At 30.8% G+C, this 14,520-nt stretch overlaps 1 protein-coding gene across 1 annotated transcript; it reads left to right on the top strand.

Annotated features, from left to right (window-relative positions):
* The first annotated feature begins 13,282 nt into the window (after window positions 1-13,282).
* Window positions 13,283-14,065, top strand: LOC149566173 (uncharacterized). Its single transcript, XM_089817356.1, has one exon. The coding sequence runs from the start codon at window positions 13,417-13,419 to the stop codon at window positions 13,705-13,707; it is 291 nt and encodes a 96-aa protein (XP_089673482.1). The 5' UTR covers window positions 13,283-13,416; the 3' UTR covers window positions 13,708-14,065.
* Window positions 14,066-14,520: the final 455 nt, after the last annotated feature.

Raw genomic sequence — 14,520 nt, 5'->3', positions numbered from 1 at the left:
AAAGCATTTAATTGGTTAGCAATGCAATATGCTAGAACCAATGTTAGGTTTTATGGAATTTTTTTGAAAGTGGACACGGAAAAGGGGAGCATGATGGAGCAGGAGCATGTATAAAACGTACGCTTCGACAACATGAACTTGCAAGTAAATATATGCATTTAAAAAATGTGCATGTTTAATACTCTAGTAGCATATATTTTAAATTTTATATATACATGCATATTGTATGTACATACAGGGAATATGATAAAGAGTGCAAATCAAATTGTTGAATGGTGCAAAGTTCATTTTGCTACTCGAGATACTGAATACAATAAGCGTTACTTTTGGGAGGTGAAAGGTGAACTAATTTATATTTATTTTTAATGTATTTTTCAAATCAAGTTGAGTTTTTAATTAAATATTTATTTTGAAATATGACAATTATTTTTTGTATTTGTAACAGATATAGATCGATCTAATCCTTACAATTGTCAAATGATTCTTGGAATTAGAAGTTTACATCAAGTGATGACTACAGGAAACCATAAACCTCCAGTAATTATAGTAAGAGAGAAAACATGTTTTTGTGATGAATGCATTAAGGACAATCTAGTGAGTGCATGTGAAAATATTGGGAATGGATATGTTTCACATTGGGATTTGAAGGAGATAGTTAGAAAGCCTCCTTTTGAAGATGTTGACATTGACATTGACATTCATGATCCTGTATATTTAGCTGATTATGAGCGCATTTCTAATTTAGTTATGGCAGGTTTGTGTGCATATATACATATATATAAATTAATATACATGTATTTTTTTTTAAAATTAATTTATATTTATCTATATTTTTATATACACGCAGGAGATATTTTTGCAGTTCAAGCCTTACCAGATAATGTGGAAAATGTGGACTATTATCTTTTAAGATGCACAAAAGCAAAACACAAGTTGTTAGAAGGAACTATAGATGTTGTTGAACAGTCATATCCAATTGGATCAGTTGTTATTGAAGGAACATATTATCAACAAACAAGGGTAATTGATAGCGATATTGAATTTATTGAATACAAGCCTAGAGAAAAGGTTTTACACTATAGTAAACATGTTATAGCAACCAAATTACAATTTGAAGCAGTACAAAGAAAAGGACATCGTGGAAATCAAAAGTGGAAATTTTCTATTGAAGAACATGAAAAAATTCTACAAATAATAAAAAGTAGAGAGGATCCTAACAATACATTATTTGTGGAGCTCTAGTTGAGTTATGCCTGTATAGCTCTTATACTTTCATATTTAATATTGACAGGATATTTTTTTAATAAATTTTTGTACATTTGATCATTTATCTTGGATATGCAAAATTAGACATGTATTGTTATTTTTATTTAAATTTGACATGAATATCTCATTTAAGACCAGGTCTCTTAGGACCTCCCCTTAAGACAACCCCTTTAGTATTTGTATGTATTTATATGTACATTGTTTATGTTTTCTTACATATGATTGTTAATGTTGTTATGTATTTATGTTAATATAATCTTTATATGTTCTTATATGATACATTCTTTATGTTTGTATATAATCATTATGTTCTTGCATGTATTAACTTTTACTAATTAAATGTTGTAACATGCATTCTTTAGGTCATACTCTTTATATGTTCTTACATATATATGTTATATGAACTATGTTACATATTACATACATTATATTTTATTAATTAAATGTTGTTAATTATAGTTAATTAAGAATGTATGTCATTAAATATAGTTTTTTTTTTAAAATCAAAAAGTGACATAGCACTTATATAATATATTTATTAATAAACTAGTTCAAGGGCTCATCAGAGAAAGAACTAGAAAGAAAACTCTGAATCATTGCTGAAATACAAAAGTGTTAAAAGCTAATATGTCATACCAGGCATACCTACAACCAAATACAATTTCTTTGCACTAAGGAAGAGTACCCAAAGTATGATATATATCAATACTCAACAATGAGCAGGATCCAATTATGCCAATAAACCTCTCCTTCTGAAAGATTTAACTAAAATCAAGAGAGCTTTGAACCTCCTGTCTAATTGGAGCATTTGTGAACATGCACAAAGAATGTGCAAGCTAATAGCCATGTGTTGATTAGATATAGTACTAGATAGTTAATACATGATCTACATTAAATATAATTAGACTTAATATAGTTAATTATACAGTTAACTAAGACATGCCATTAAATATAGTTAATTATACTTAGATTAAATATATATAGAACTTAATTATACTTATATTAAGACATGTCATTAAGTATAGTTAATTAAACTTAAATTAAGGCATTAAAAACAGTAACATGTATGTATAAACATGAATATTGAAAACATATACATATGTATATTAACATTTATTAATTAAATGTTATAGTTCATGCATTCTTTCTAGGTGATCATAGTCTTTATATGTTCTTATGTACATGTATATGTTATATTCTTATGTACATCGACCATTAAAATTATATAGTTAATTGCACTTAGATTAAGGCATTAAGATGAATAACTATACATATACATGTAAACTTGAATATTAAAAACAAGAATAACATATAGAAACATGTGCATAACACATACATAAGTTACATAAAAGATGCATACATCAAAAGATCAATAAAATAGATGTCTACATTAAAAGATCAATAACATACATGTGCATATATCTGGAGAATATAATGTACCCATATCAAATGTATAAAAATAGATCATGTATCAAATGTCTGGAAATAAAATATATAAAACATCAAAATCTTCATATAAACATGTATCTGGAAATAACATATTAAATATCATTTAGTGTCCATGATATAAACACGTATCTAGAAATAACATATGAAACATCAAAGTGTCTATATAAACCATGTATCTAGAAATAACATATAAGACATCAAAGTGTCTGGATATAAAATGTATGCATATGGAAATAACATATAAAACATCAAACTGTCCATATAAATATGTATCTAGACATAACATGTGTGTAATAAAATAAAATTCCACATATGATCTAATCAGCTACATCCCCCCTCCTAATCCTAGGCCTTGTCCCCAAAAGGGTCTATCAACTGCATCTAAACCCTGTGTCAAATGATAACTTGAACCATTTAATTATGTGTACAGAAAAATTATATCAAGATCTACATGTATATAAATCATATATATATAAATTGTAACATACCTGGGACTCATGATGTGTAGGATCTGTCGGTGTTTGCAAATCAGCAAAATGTAACATACTATCACTCAAACCCTATAACACATACACAAACACACACATATACATTAATTTAAACATATAGACATATTATTTACTATAATAAAAATAAATCTAAACATATAGAGATATTTACCGTAGCATTATGTAATGCTCTACCGATCTGATTGATATCTGAATCATGTAATGAAAAAATAGTATCAGCATCCAAGTCAATAGTGTGGCCCTAATCTGAAAGCATGGAAGTAAATAGACTAGGCTATTTGGCACTAAGATCCTGAGTAGGGGAGGGTGTTGTAGGGTCCTAAGTAGCTAGGGCTAGTGTTGTAGCCTGGGCCTATGTAGCAGTAAAAACAATAGAAGGTGCAGGAATGTCCTCCTGCCTCTATGAATCCTCTGGGACTACTGTACGTGACAAAATATGTCTAATTTGAGAGCTCATGTCACGAAGTGGAATCCCTGAGAGTGTAGATAATGCTCGATATGCATCTAAAAGATCAGATGCTAAATATGATGCCAAACGATGCAATGCATCCACCTCTAAGACTGCATAATTGTCTACAGGAGAATGTATGTCTGTAACTCCATAATCATCATCAACAGGTGTGCTAGATGATGCATCTATGGGAGTGGTACCTCGAGACCGTAGCATATATCTACCACATCAATCAAAAGAAATGTTGTATAACTGTGTGGCGATGGTGGCAATGCTCGAAAAAATCTATGTCCTAATTGTGTCATTAGGAACACTCTCACCTGCAATAGCCATCTGTGGACCTCTCGGCATAACCAAAAGGTTTGGACCCACCATTCCCCATTTGTTAATGGGTGCAGGAGTTTCCATGGGTCTAAATCTGTCAGAAAGTCTCCCCTGACCCTACCCAACATGCCCTAGATAATCTGTATAGTCAACATCATAGTGTAAATGAAATTCTACAAACAATTGTTTGCAGAAATATAGAGGGAACTCATCCTTCTGTGGCCATCTATGATGAGTAGCCAACCAACGAGGATACATCAATGGTGCGACAAGTGGATCAATACACTTCGTCGCAAAGTAGCCTCTGACTCTGTGACAATCTGTATAAGATGGAAACATGGATTTCACCATGCTGATGGAAACCTCAGTCTCAATCTGTGTGTACTTCATAGTGCCAGTGACACTATGAGATAAAGAAGAATAAAATGTCTCAATGCTCATATCATCAAAAGGGTTGTCTGATTCAACTGTCTGAATCATACGAAATAACTCCTCTCACATCGATGTGACCTTCTCCCTATTAGGGAGGGTGGTATCCAAAACTTGCATAGCATGAGATAATCTCGTAACTGTATCTCTAAATAACTATTTTCTATCATGAGTGGAGGAGGTCGATCTACGTGCTATACCATACTCAGCACTCTGACCCCCACCATGAACACTGGCATCTCCTCAGGATGCAAGAGCACGATCCCTAGAATCAGATGCCATAATGTATATATGAAAATAAATATGAGGATATGAATGTTAAGCTACAAGAGTGATAAATATCTAGAGATCTGCACATGCATATATATACAAATATAACCATACAAGTGTATTTAAATTAAAATAATTAAAAGTTAAATTTAATTTGAAACACATGTACATATGAATACAGAACATTAAATGTATGGTGCTAAATTCAATCATGTAACATACATATGTATTTTAAAACAAATTATCTTAGAGACCATATCTAATGTACATTGTAACGTGCTCATGCAAATGTGAAAAATAAATATTCGTACATGTACGTGTATATGCAATTAAAATAAAATAAAATTTCTTGATTAAATGATAACTAAGTGTACACATGTATACATGCAATAAAAAAATATAATTCTTGACTAAATTATAGATTTTGATGTAAATTCTTTGATGATTATGGGGAGTGTAGATGAGAGTTAGGACATAGGGATAGAAAAATTTGTTACTAGATAAGTAAATGAGTTTAGTTAGCAAATGTTAGTTTACAATTTAGAACTCGTGACTTAATTTAGTAGTTTGAATTAGAGTTAAGAATGTTAATAAAGTAAATGGGATGTAGTTTTATTAAGGTTGATAGTAAGGTCAATCTATTATGTGCTAGTAAACATATGAATACTTATTACAACCTATAATAGACGTAATGACCTAGTAGGAGTCCCTAGGTCCCCTTAACATATATATGGATAAAAATACCAAGAAATGTATCATAAGAGGTCGTTATGTGTCATTTGGTAATGTAAGAATCATAATTACCTAATAAGACCTATTATATCCTAATAATACATATTAAGACTTATTAGAACCTATAAAAAATAGTATGACCTATTACGACTCCTATGTCCCCTTAAGACACACATGTATGGATAACGTACTGAAAAATGCAACATAAGTGATCTTAATGTGTTGTTTGGTAATGTAAGACTCATTATTACCCGACAATACCTATTATGTGCTAGTAAACATATGAATTCCTATTAGAACCTATAACAGATGTAATGACCTAGTAGGAGTCCCTAAGTCCCCTTAACATATATATGGATAAAAATACCTAGAAATGTATCATGAGGTCGTTATGTGTCATTTGGTAATGTAAGAATCATCATTACCTAATAAGACCTATTATATCCTAATAATACATATTAAGACTTATTAGAACCTATAAAAAATAGTATGACCTATTATGACTCCTCTGTCCCCTTAAGACATAGATGCATGGATAACGTACCTAAAAAAATACCATTTAACTTATCTTAATGTGTTGTTTGGTAATGTAAGACTCATTATTACCTAACAATAACTAGTTGTTAAAATGAACATCATCAATATCTAAGTGTGGTTCATTCGGTTAGTAGAGGTCCTATGTTATGGTTAGAATATGGTATGGGTTATGATTGTAGTTAATATAGGGTTATGTTAGAAGGTGTATTTAATGTCAAAATTAATTTCACCATAAGATATTACTGTTTCACCTTTAGATCCATCAGGTTATGTTAGAAAATGAACAATGTCTCCTAAAGGTTTGCTACATTTTTTACTAATGTTTTTCTACATGTTTACCTCATGTTTTTCTATATTTTTTAAATAATTATTTTAACATTTTAACCTAATGTTTTTCTATATTTTAACCTAATTTTTTTCCTAATGTTTTTCTATATTTTAATCTAATGCTTTTCTACACTTTTAACTAATTTTTTTCTATGTTTTTATCTCATGTTTAACTACATTTTTGCTAACAAATTAATTTAAATACCATTCTAAAACAATCTAAAATAATTAAAATAATTTAAACATATTAAAAAATAAATAATTTTAACTATTTCACTCACAAAATAGGTTAAAAACAACTACTTTAAGTACAATTAACATCTATTAATAAAAAAATATGTTAAAAAACTATTAAAAAGTGGGCAGGACAAAACCACTAACTAGTTACAGTTGAAACACTTGACCCGCTCTCCAAAAATCTAGGAACCGCAATAGTGACAATGAAAGCTGCAAGAGGTTTACGACGGTCTTATTGCGGCTTGGGGTTTTCGCCGTAATGGTTTCGGCCAAACGTGTTTCAGTCGAAATGGTACAAGCCAAGTAGGCACGTGAAACCACCACGTATGTTCAGCCGTAACCGTTCCGGCTGAAATGTTTTCAGCCGAAAGCCTTCTGGCCGAAACCCCAAAGGATATCACAAAGAGTGACAGGTTTGTGCTTTTACCCTTTGGCATAACATTTTTTCTAGTCTCTTGATCAAGTTAGGGGAAAAGCTTTTTTTTTTTTCTAGATTACTGATTTTATGAATTTGGGCCCTAGTAGGGATGACCCTTGATGGACTATTTTAATCTTTGTAACCCTTTCTTACACTATTAATAAATATACTATTTAAATTATCAACAAAATATAGACAACCAACCCCTTGCCTTCCTATTCCACCAATAGTGTTGAGCCTAATAACACTACAATAATGAACTTTAACAATAAAATTTAAAATGGTCAACAATGTGATCAACCTCATTGAGCCACCTATATATAAACCTAAATACCATTAAACATGGACTTTCCCAAGTCAATGGGTTGTTAATATGTAAAACATATTTAATTTTGAAAATGGTGTAATTTGAGTGTACATGTATAATTTATTAGTAATATATAAATTTCAACAACACTTCAAAAATATAGATGATCTTAGAATATAACTAAAGTCACTTTTGTAGCTATGTTAATCTTTGATTTGCCTTTGAAGGAAATTCAATTGCATAATTAATCCTAGTTTCTCTTTAATAGAAACTAAGGGCATTTAATAGTAATATTTTAATATCAAACTAAAAAATATTATAGCCACATGTAAAAAGATAGAAATATGCTGCTTCTCTAAAAATATTGTGCTAACTTTTAAAATTATTATCAAAATTTCTTCAAAGTGGAAAGTTACTATAAATTTATTCTAAAATTTTAGTAAAATGTTAAACTAATCTACAATTACATAATTCATACATTTGATCAACTATCATTCACATAATCACAAGTTTAAAATAGGGATATCCAAGCTAAATACATAAAACCACTATATTCTATTTGTAAATTTTAGATGTAATCTTATAAAAACACATTCAACTATTAAAAATAAATCATCTCAAAGACTACAAATAATTAACAAAAATAAATATAAATTTCTAATCCATGTAAACTAGGGCATGCCTCTTTTAAAATGTAATTAACAAGACTTAGGTTTTCTTCTCTTTTCTTTCCTACTAATACCTATTTGAATGGAGCGAAATACATTTTATTATTATTATTATTATTATTATTATACATAAAATCAATGGCTTTAGCCTTTTAGTGATCCAAGAAAAACCTTATATATAAAATTAAATTATTTATCAAACATTCAATACATTTCATAATTGCAATATTTCTTAACTCATTTTAAGCTGCTCGAGTTTCCAAACATTGAACACATTAACACTAATTTCCTTTTTCATAGTTGGCAACTAATTAAATCTATTTCTTCATTATAAAAAAATATATTTATCCCCTACTCTAAATTAACTCATAAAAAGGTGATAGTTTGTAAGATTGAAAGAATAAAATGCTTGAATTGGAAAGGCATGTATTCGTAACCAAGATTGATAATCATGAAATTGACAAAAAATGATAGCGATTATCCAATACGCAGCAGGCATGTTTGACCAATATAATACAATGTTAAAAAATCTCGACTTAAATATTTATAATTATTCATACATAGGTTTGAATGAACCATAAAGAGAATATCTAGTGAATCACCATAATCATCCAACTCTCGATAACTTTAATCTTATATAAACTTGAATGGGCTAGCATCAAATTTATAAGGGATTCTTTGTGTTGTAGAAGCATGGTAAAGTGATGTGTTATCAAAAATAATTGATAGCTACCATATATGTAACCTTTTTAGCTTAATTCAATATACAAAAGCAATAAATGGTGATTTTTTGGAAAGGGTTTGTGAAGATCTTGGAAGATGGATCTGAATGGATTGGACCCTCAGATGATTGTGAATCTTCATGATTTAGTGGAGAGGAGGATTAATGAGACAATAACTCAAGTGAATGTTGTTGTGGATGCTACTTTTTTCTAAAAGAGTTGAGAAATAAAAGAAGGAAATTGTATGATATCAGAGTTGGAGACTACCGATCTGAAAGAGAGTTGTCTAGCTAGTTAGAAGACTTGTTCGAGAGAGAAGATGGCATCACAAGGTTGAGGTGGAAGAGGTTGGTATTGTTGATCAGTTTATGGAGTCTAATATAAAACTAGTAGAGCAACTAGAGGCTATTGCTAAGGATATTCCTAACCTTGTTGATAATGGGATGGAGATTTTTTTTCATGATTAGTTGGTTGAGTCTAACATGGAAATTGCACAACACTTGGTCATGGATGATTTGATTGTTCTTGGTGATGAGTTATCTGTTGAATAGCATCTTGTTGTGAGCAATAAATTGTTGGTGTTGAGAGTTTGAAATATTTTGATGGAGATCTACATATTGCTACTAATATGGAGTTTTTTGTTGTTGGTATCAATTCACTAGTTGCTAATGTGGTTGAGGGTTTGGTAAAAAAGCATTATATTCAATTTTTTCCTTGGAGTGAGCATATTTTTGATTGGATGGTTGAGATTCTGGTGTTGGACAGAGTGATGCAGATGTGGATTATTTGCATCTTTGTTTTCTTGTCCTTGTTAGAGTGGAAGCCTTTGGTGAAGAAGAAGATGGTTGTCAATTTTTTCATTGGGCATCAAAGTGTGGGACACACTTTTCTTTTTGCACTAGGGGAGTTTGATGTAGGAGCATCCTAGGGTAGTTGTCCATCCTGCATGTTGGATTGATTTTGATGGAGTTTTGTGGAGCTATTTAGGTCTTGGTTAATTTTTTTGATGTATTTGATATGTATTGTAAGCCTTTTAAGTCATTTGGTATTTAATTTCTATAGGAGGTGGACTTGTGACTCTACATGTAATTAATGTAAGGGAACTTATTTAATTTGTAGCTTATTGGTCTGACTTGATGCTTAGTTGGGTAGAAGTAAAGGGTTGTGTGGATTCTTTAGGCATTGATTCATTTATTCAAAGGAGTGAGTTTGGAGAGTAGCTAAAAAGAAATTTTTTTCTGAGTTTGTAGATAGAGCACCAAACTTGAATCTGTTTATAGTAGGATTGTCATTATCCATCCATCTTGGAGAAGAGGATGTGGTAGAGGAGTGAATTTTGAGAAGGGCTAGTAGTTGAGGCTTGGGAAATAAGGAGATTTCTTTGTGGGCTTGTGAGAAAAAGTTTAGATCTTCCTTGGAGGTTTCTACCATAGTGTGGATCTAGACTAGCTAGGGTTTGGAGTGGATCTTGGAGGATCTTGTAGAACTATTATTTTCTTTGTATTTGGTTGTAACTAGGAAAGCCTTGCAACCTGACACATTACATATAATCAATTATTTTATAAATAAAGAGTTTTGAATTGTTATCAGATCGTATATCTTGTAATTGTTTCTTCTATGTAGTTATTTGTTGTGGGTTAGGACATCTCCTTTGGGTATTCTCCTATCTTGCAGATAGCTAGCTTCTCAACCTCAGAGATTGTATTGAGTTTTAGCATTTTGGTCCTAGAATACTCAAACTTTTCCCAAGGCCTATTAACTTTCTAAGTTGCAAATTTTAAAATTAAAAAAATCATTAAGGGGGAACTATTTTTCGTTTCCTCCTTAGTATTATGGTTGAGTCTTTAGGTATACTAATTGTTAAATCTATATTGAAAGGAAGATGAAAAGTTGTGAATTTTAAAAAAGGGAAAGAGTTGTTCTTGCAATTTCAATTTATTGATGATATGCTTCTTATGGGTGAAGTTAATGGATAGGTTGGCACATTAAATTCCTTGAAAATTAATAATTATGTTTTGTCTAGGTATCAATGTCACTATATTCTCTTAGTGGCATATGAAAGCTTATACATGGGAGGTGGTATATATACAAGTCAATCCTCATTATTACTTTCCTCTGTTATACACTAAATTTTGTCAATATGTTTTGTCTACATTATATAGAAAAGATGTGGCTAAAATTCCCTTTGACAATGAAGAAAGTAGTTATTTTATTTTGGTGAAAAGTCTCTAGAATGATAATATTAAGAATATTTGTTCATTTGAGGAAGCTAAATTCACTCTTAAGATCACCATTATTTTAGGTGATGATTATGTAGCAACAAAAGGATGGTATAGAAAAACTATTAAGAGTGACTCTATGGTCTTAATTTGGTGTCTAGTGTCAAAGTTTATAATTGATGCATCGTAGTTAGTAAAGGAATATGGTCATGAGGAGCAAAGGTTGGTTCTAGATAAAATATTAATTTGGGAAAGGATTGGTTTTTGTTTGATGGCATGGAGGGAATGTTTTCTTCAAATCTATGAGGTGGACATACTTGTTCATCCCTTCATCTTATAGAATTCTCATATTAACTAATATATTAGGAGGGATACAATGGGTTTGGCCTTAGTAGCCTCAAAGACAACCTCAATTTATAAAGGAAATTGGATCACGCATAAGGGAGATGACTATACCCCTTGAGAACCTCAAATAACATCATGGATGACCTCTAGGTAGCAAAAAGATGCCTCACCTTGAATTGGGCTCTTCTTCTAAAGCTTCACAATAATGGTGGCTTCTGACCTTTAGCATTTGGAGGTGAAATTTTTGGGTATGCTAGGGTGTTGGTGTCCCTTTATTTTATGGTTTAAATTGTAATATATGCATTTTTATACTCACCTCTCCTTTTGTGGTGTTGAATTCTAGTTTTGGGAAGGGAAATGTTGGCCCTATGTAGATTTATGTATTGTAATATATATGCATTTAGGGATGCTTATTTTGGCATAATATGTTTCTAGTATCTTGATCAAGTTACGGGAAAATTTTTTTTTTTCTAGATTCCTAATTTGATTTTTGGAATTTGGGCCTTATTAGGGATGATCCTTAATGGACTCTTTTGACTCATTCAATCTTTGTAACCCTTTCTTACTCTATTAATAAATATACTATTAAAATTATCAAGAAAATATAGAAAACCAATAGTGTTGATCCTAATAACACTACAACCATGAACCTTAATAATAAATTTTAAAATGGTCAACAATGTGATCGACCTCATTAAGCCACCTATATGTAAACCTAGAATACCATTAAACATGGACATTCCCAAGTCAATGGGTTTCTAATATGTAAGACAAGCTTAATTCCAAAATGGTGTAATTTGAGTGTATATGTATAATTTATTATTAATGTATAACTTTCACTAACACTTCAAAAATATAGATGATCTTAGAGTATAACTAAACTCACTTTTGTAGCTATGTTAATCTTTGATATACATTTGCTAACAATTGAAGGCATTTCAATTGCATAATTAACCTTACTTTCTCTTTAATAGAATCTAAGGGCACTTAATAATAATATTTCAACATCAAATTAAGATTTTTTAGATCCACATATAAAAAAATAGAACTATGTTGCTTCTCTAAAAATATTGTGCTAATTTTAAAAATTATTATTAAAAAAAATTCAAAGTGGAAAGTTACTTTAAATTTATTCTAAAATTTTAATTAAAATATTAAATTGATCTACAATTACATAATTCATACATTTGATCAACTAGTATTCATACAATCACAAGTTTAAAATAAAGATATTCAAGCTAAATACATAAAACCATTATATTCTATTTGTAGATTTTAGACATAATCTAATAAAAAAACACATTCAAATTTTAAAAACAAATCATCTCAAAGACTACAAATAATTAACAAAAATAAATATAAAGTTCTAACTAAATTAAACTTAACATATAAAATTAAATTATTTATCGAACATCCAATTTGTTTCATAATTACAATATTTCTGAACTCATTTTAAGCACCTCGAGTATTCAACAATGCTTGAATTGCATAGGCATGTATTCGTAATCGAGATTGATAATCTCAAACATCACAGTTGGTTATGTGCTGGATGCACTTCATCTTGGTAATCTCACATTTATGGTCATGAAATTGATAGAAAACGACAGTGATTATCCAGCACACGGCATGCATGTCCGACCAAGACAATAAAATGTTAAAAAAAATCTTCACTAACATATTTATAAATATTCAAACAAGGCCGTTTTCAATCAATAGTAAAGAGAATATCAGGTGAGTCAGCATTATCATCTGATTCTCGGTAACTTCAATCTTATATGAACTTGAATGGGCTGGCATCAAATTTACAAGGGATTCTTTATGCTGTACAGGGATGGTAAAGTGACGTGTTACCAAAAACAATGGATAGCTACCATATCTGTAATCTTTTTAGCTCAATTCAATATACAAAAGAATAAACAGTGGATTTGAATACTACCAAGTGTGCCTCAATGTCAAAAGTTTACGGCTTCGCGTGCTTGCATATTTTACTAAAGAATTGATGAAAAGCATATGACAATATCTTCAAAGTATAACTACCAATTTTATCCGTGTGAAATGTGGTACAGGGCGAGCAGTTGGATTGAGAAACATCCTACGCAAAACGCACATTGTTATCGGTATGAATAGTGCGCAAAAAATGGTATAAATAGGGCATGTTATACCTAAACCTCTCCAAACCAGTGATCGTTTGTGAGTTGACTGAAAAATGGCATCGCGAACAAAGATAATATGTTACGTTGTGTTGGGACTAGTATTTGCGTCCACCCTGCTTGATGCTGCGGTGACAGAAGGGCGTGGTGGAGGAGGAGGGGGACGTGGCGGTGGTGGAGGTGGTCCAGGTCATGGTGGTGGTGGTGGTCCAGGTCATGGTGGTGGTGGAGGACGTGGACTGATGGATGGTCCTCCAGGACATGGTGGTGGACGTGGTGGAGGTGGTCCAGGGCATGGAGGTGGGCGTGGTGGTGGTGGAGGTGGTCCTCCTGACCATGGTAATTAAGAGTGAGTGACTCAGTTCATACATACGGACAGCACTTAGTCAATTTTGACTATTTAATACTTTTAGTTTAGGCATCAGTCATTAGGGTGTGATGTTTAGGTCATTCTACAAAAGAAATAGTTTAGATATAGTATTATGTAAGAACTATAAAATAAAGCTGACTATGTCACCCATTGCTAGTTGATGAATGGTGATGTACTTCTGTATGTATGAAACTTAATGTTTTAGATAGTTTTAAGAGCCATTTACAGAACTCTCAAAAATCTCTTGGTTTGTTTGTTTTTAAAGTGTTGTAAGGGTATGATAGAAGAGTTTTGAATCTAAGAAATTTCAAATATAGCATATCTTATGGAACTAATATGGGTAATATGTTTGAGAGAGAGTAGGGTAGTTATTTGGGGCTACAAATATTATGTGAATGATATAATTTAATTAGGATGTGAATTATTTATGTAATAGTTTAAGAGAAGTAAAAAATTAAAATTAAAAAGGTTTTTTAAAAAAAATTGAATATTTTTTTTTTTCTTTTATAGAAAAGGTGAAAAAGAAGTACATATGACAATTATGGTTATTTATAAAATTATTATTTTATCAAACAAATAATACTCTTCAATTTGATTATCTCTTTTCCTCCTATTTCATCACTTTTATTCTAAAGAGTTGCTAGGAAATTTTTTAAGCGTTTTTTTCCCCTTAATTAGGATCATTATTTTATATAGAGCTACTTCTATAAGGAAGCACTAGTTTTGAAGACATGTATATCAGTTTTACAATCATTAGTATATATAAGAAACAAACTTGTTATGTTATGCA

Source organism: Cupressus sempervirens, chromosome 3 (assembly GCF_028749045.1).
Source record: "Cupressus sempervirens isolate cs-2001-9-10 chromosome 3, ASM2874904v1, whole genome shotgun sequence".
Lineage (NCBI taxonomy): Eukaryota > Viridiplantae > Streptophyta > Pinopsida > Cupressales > Cupressaceae > Cupressus > Cupressus sempervirens.
This window is presented reverse-complemented; position numbering and strand designations above follow the sequence as displayed.

Excerpts from the sequence above, each read along its gene's own strand:
- LOC149566173 (XM_089817356.1), top strand. The coding sequence starts at position 13,417 with ATGGCATCGCGAACAAAGATAATATGTTACGTTGTGTTGGGACTAGTA.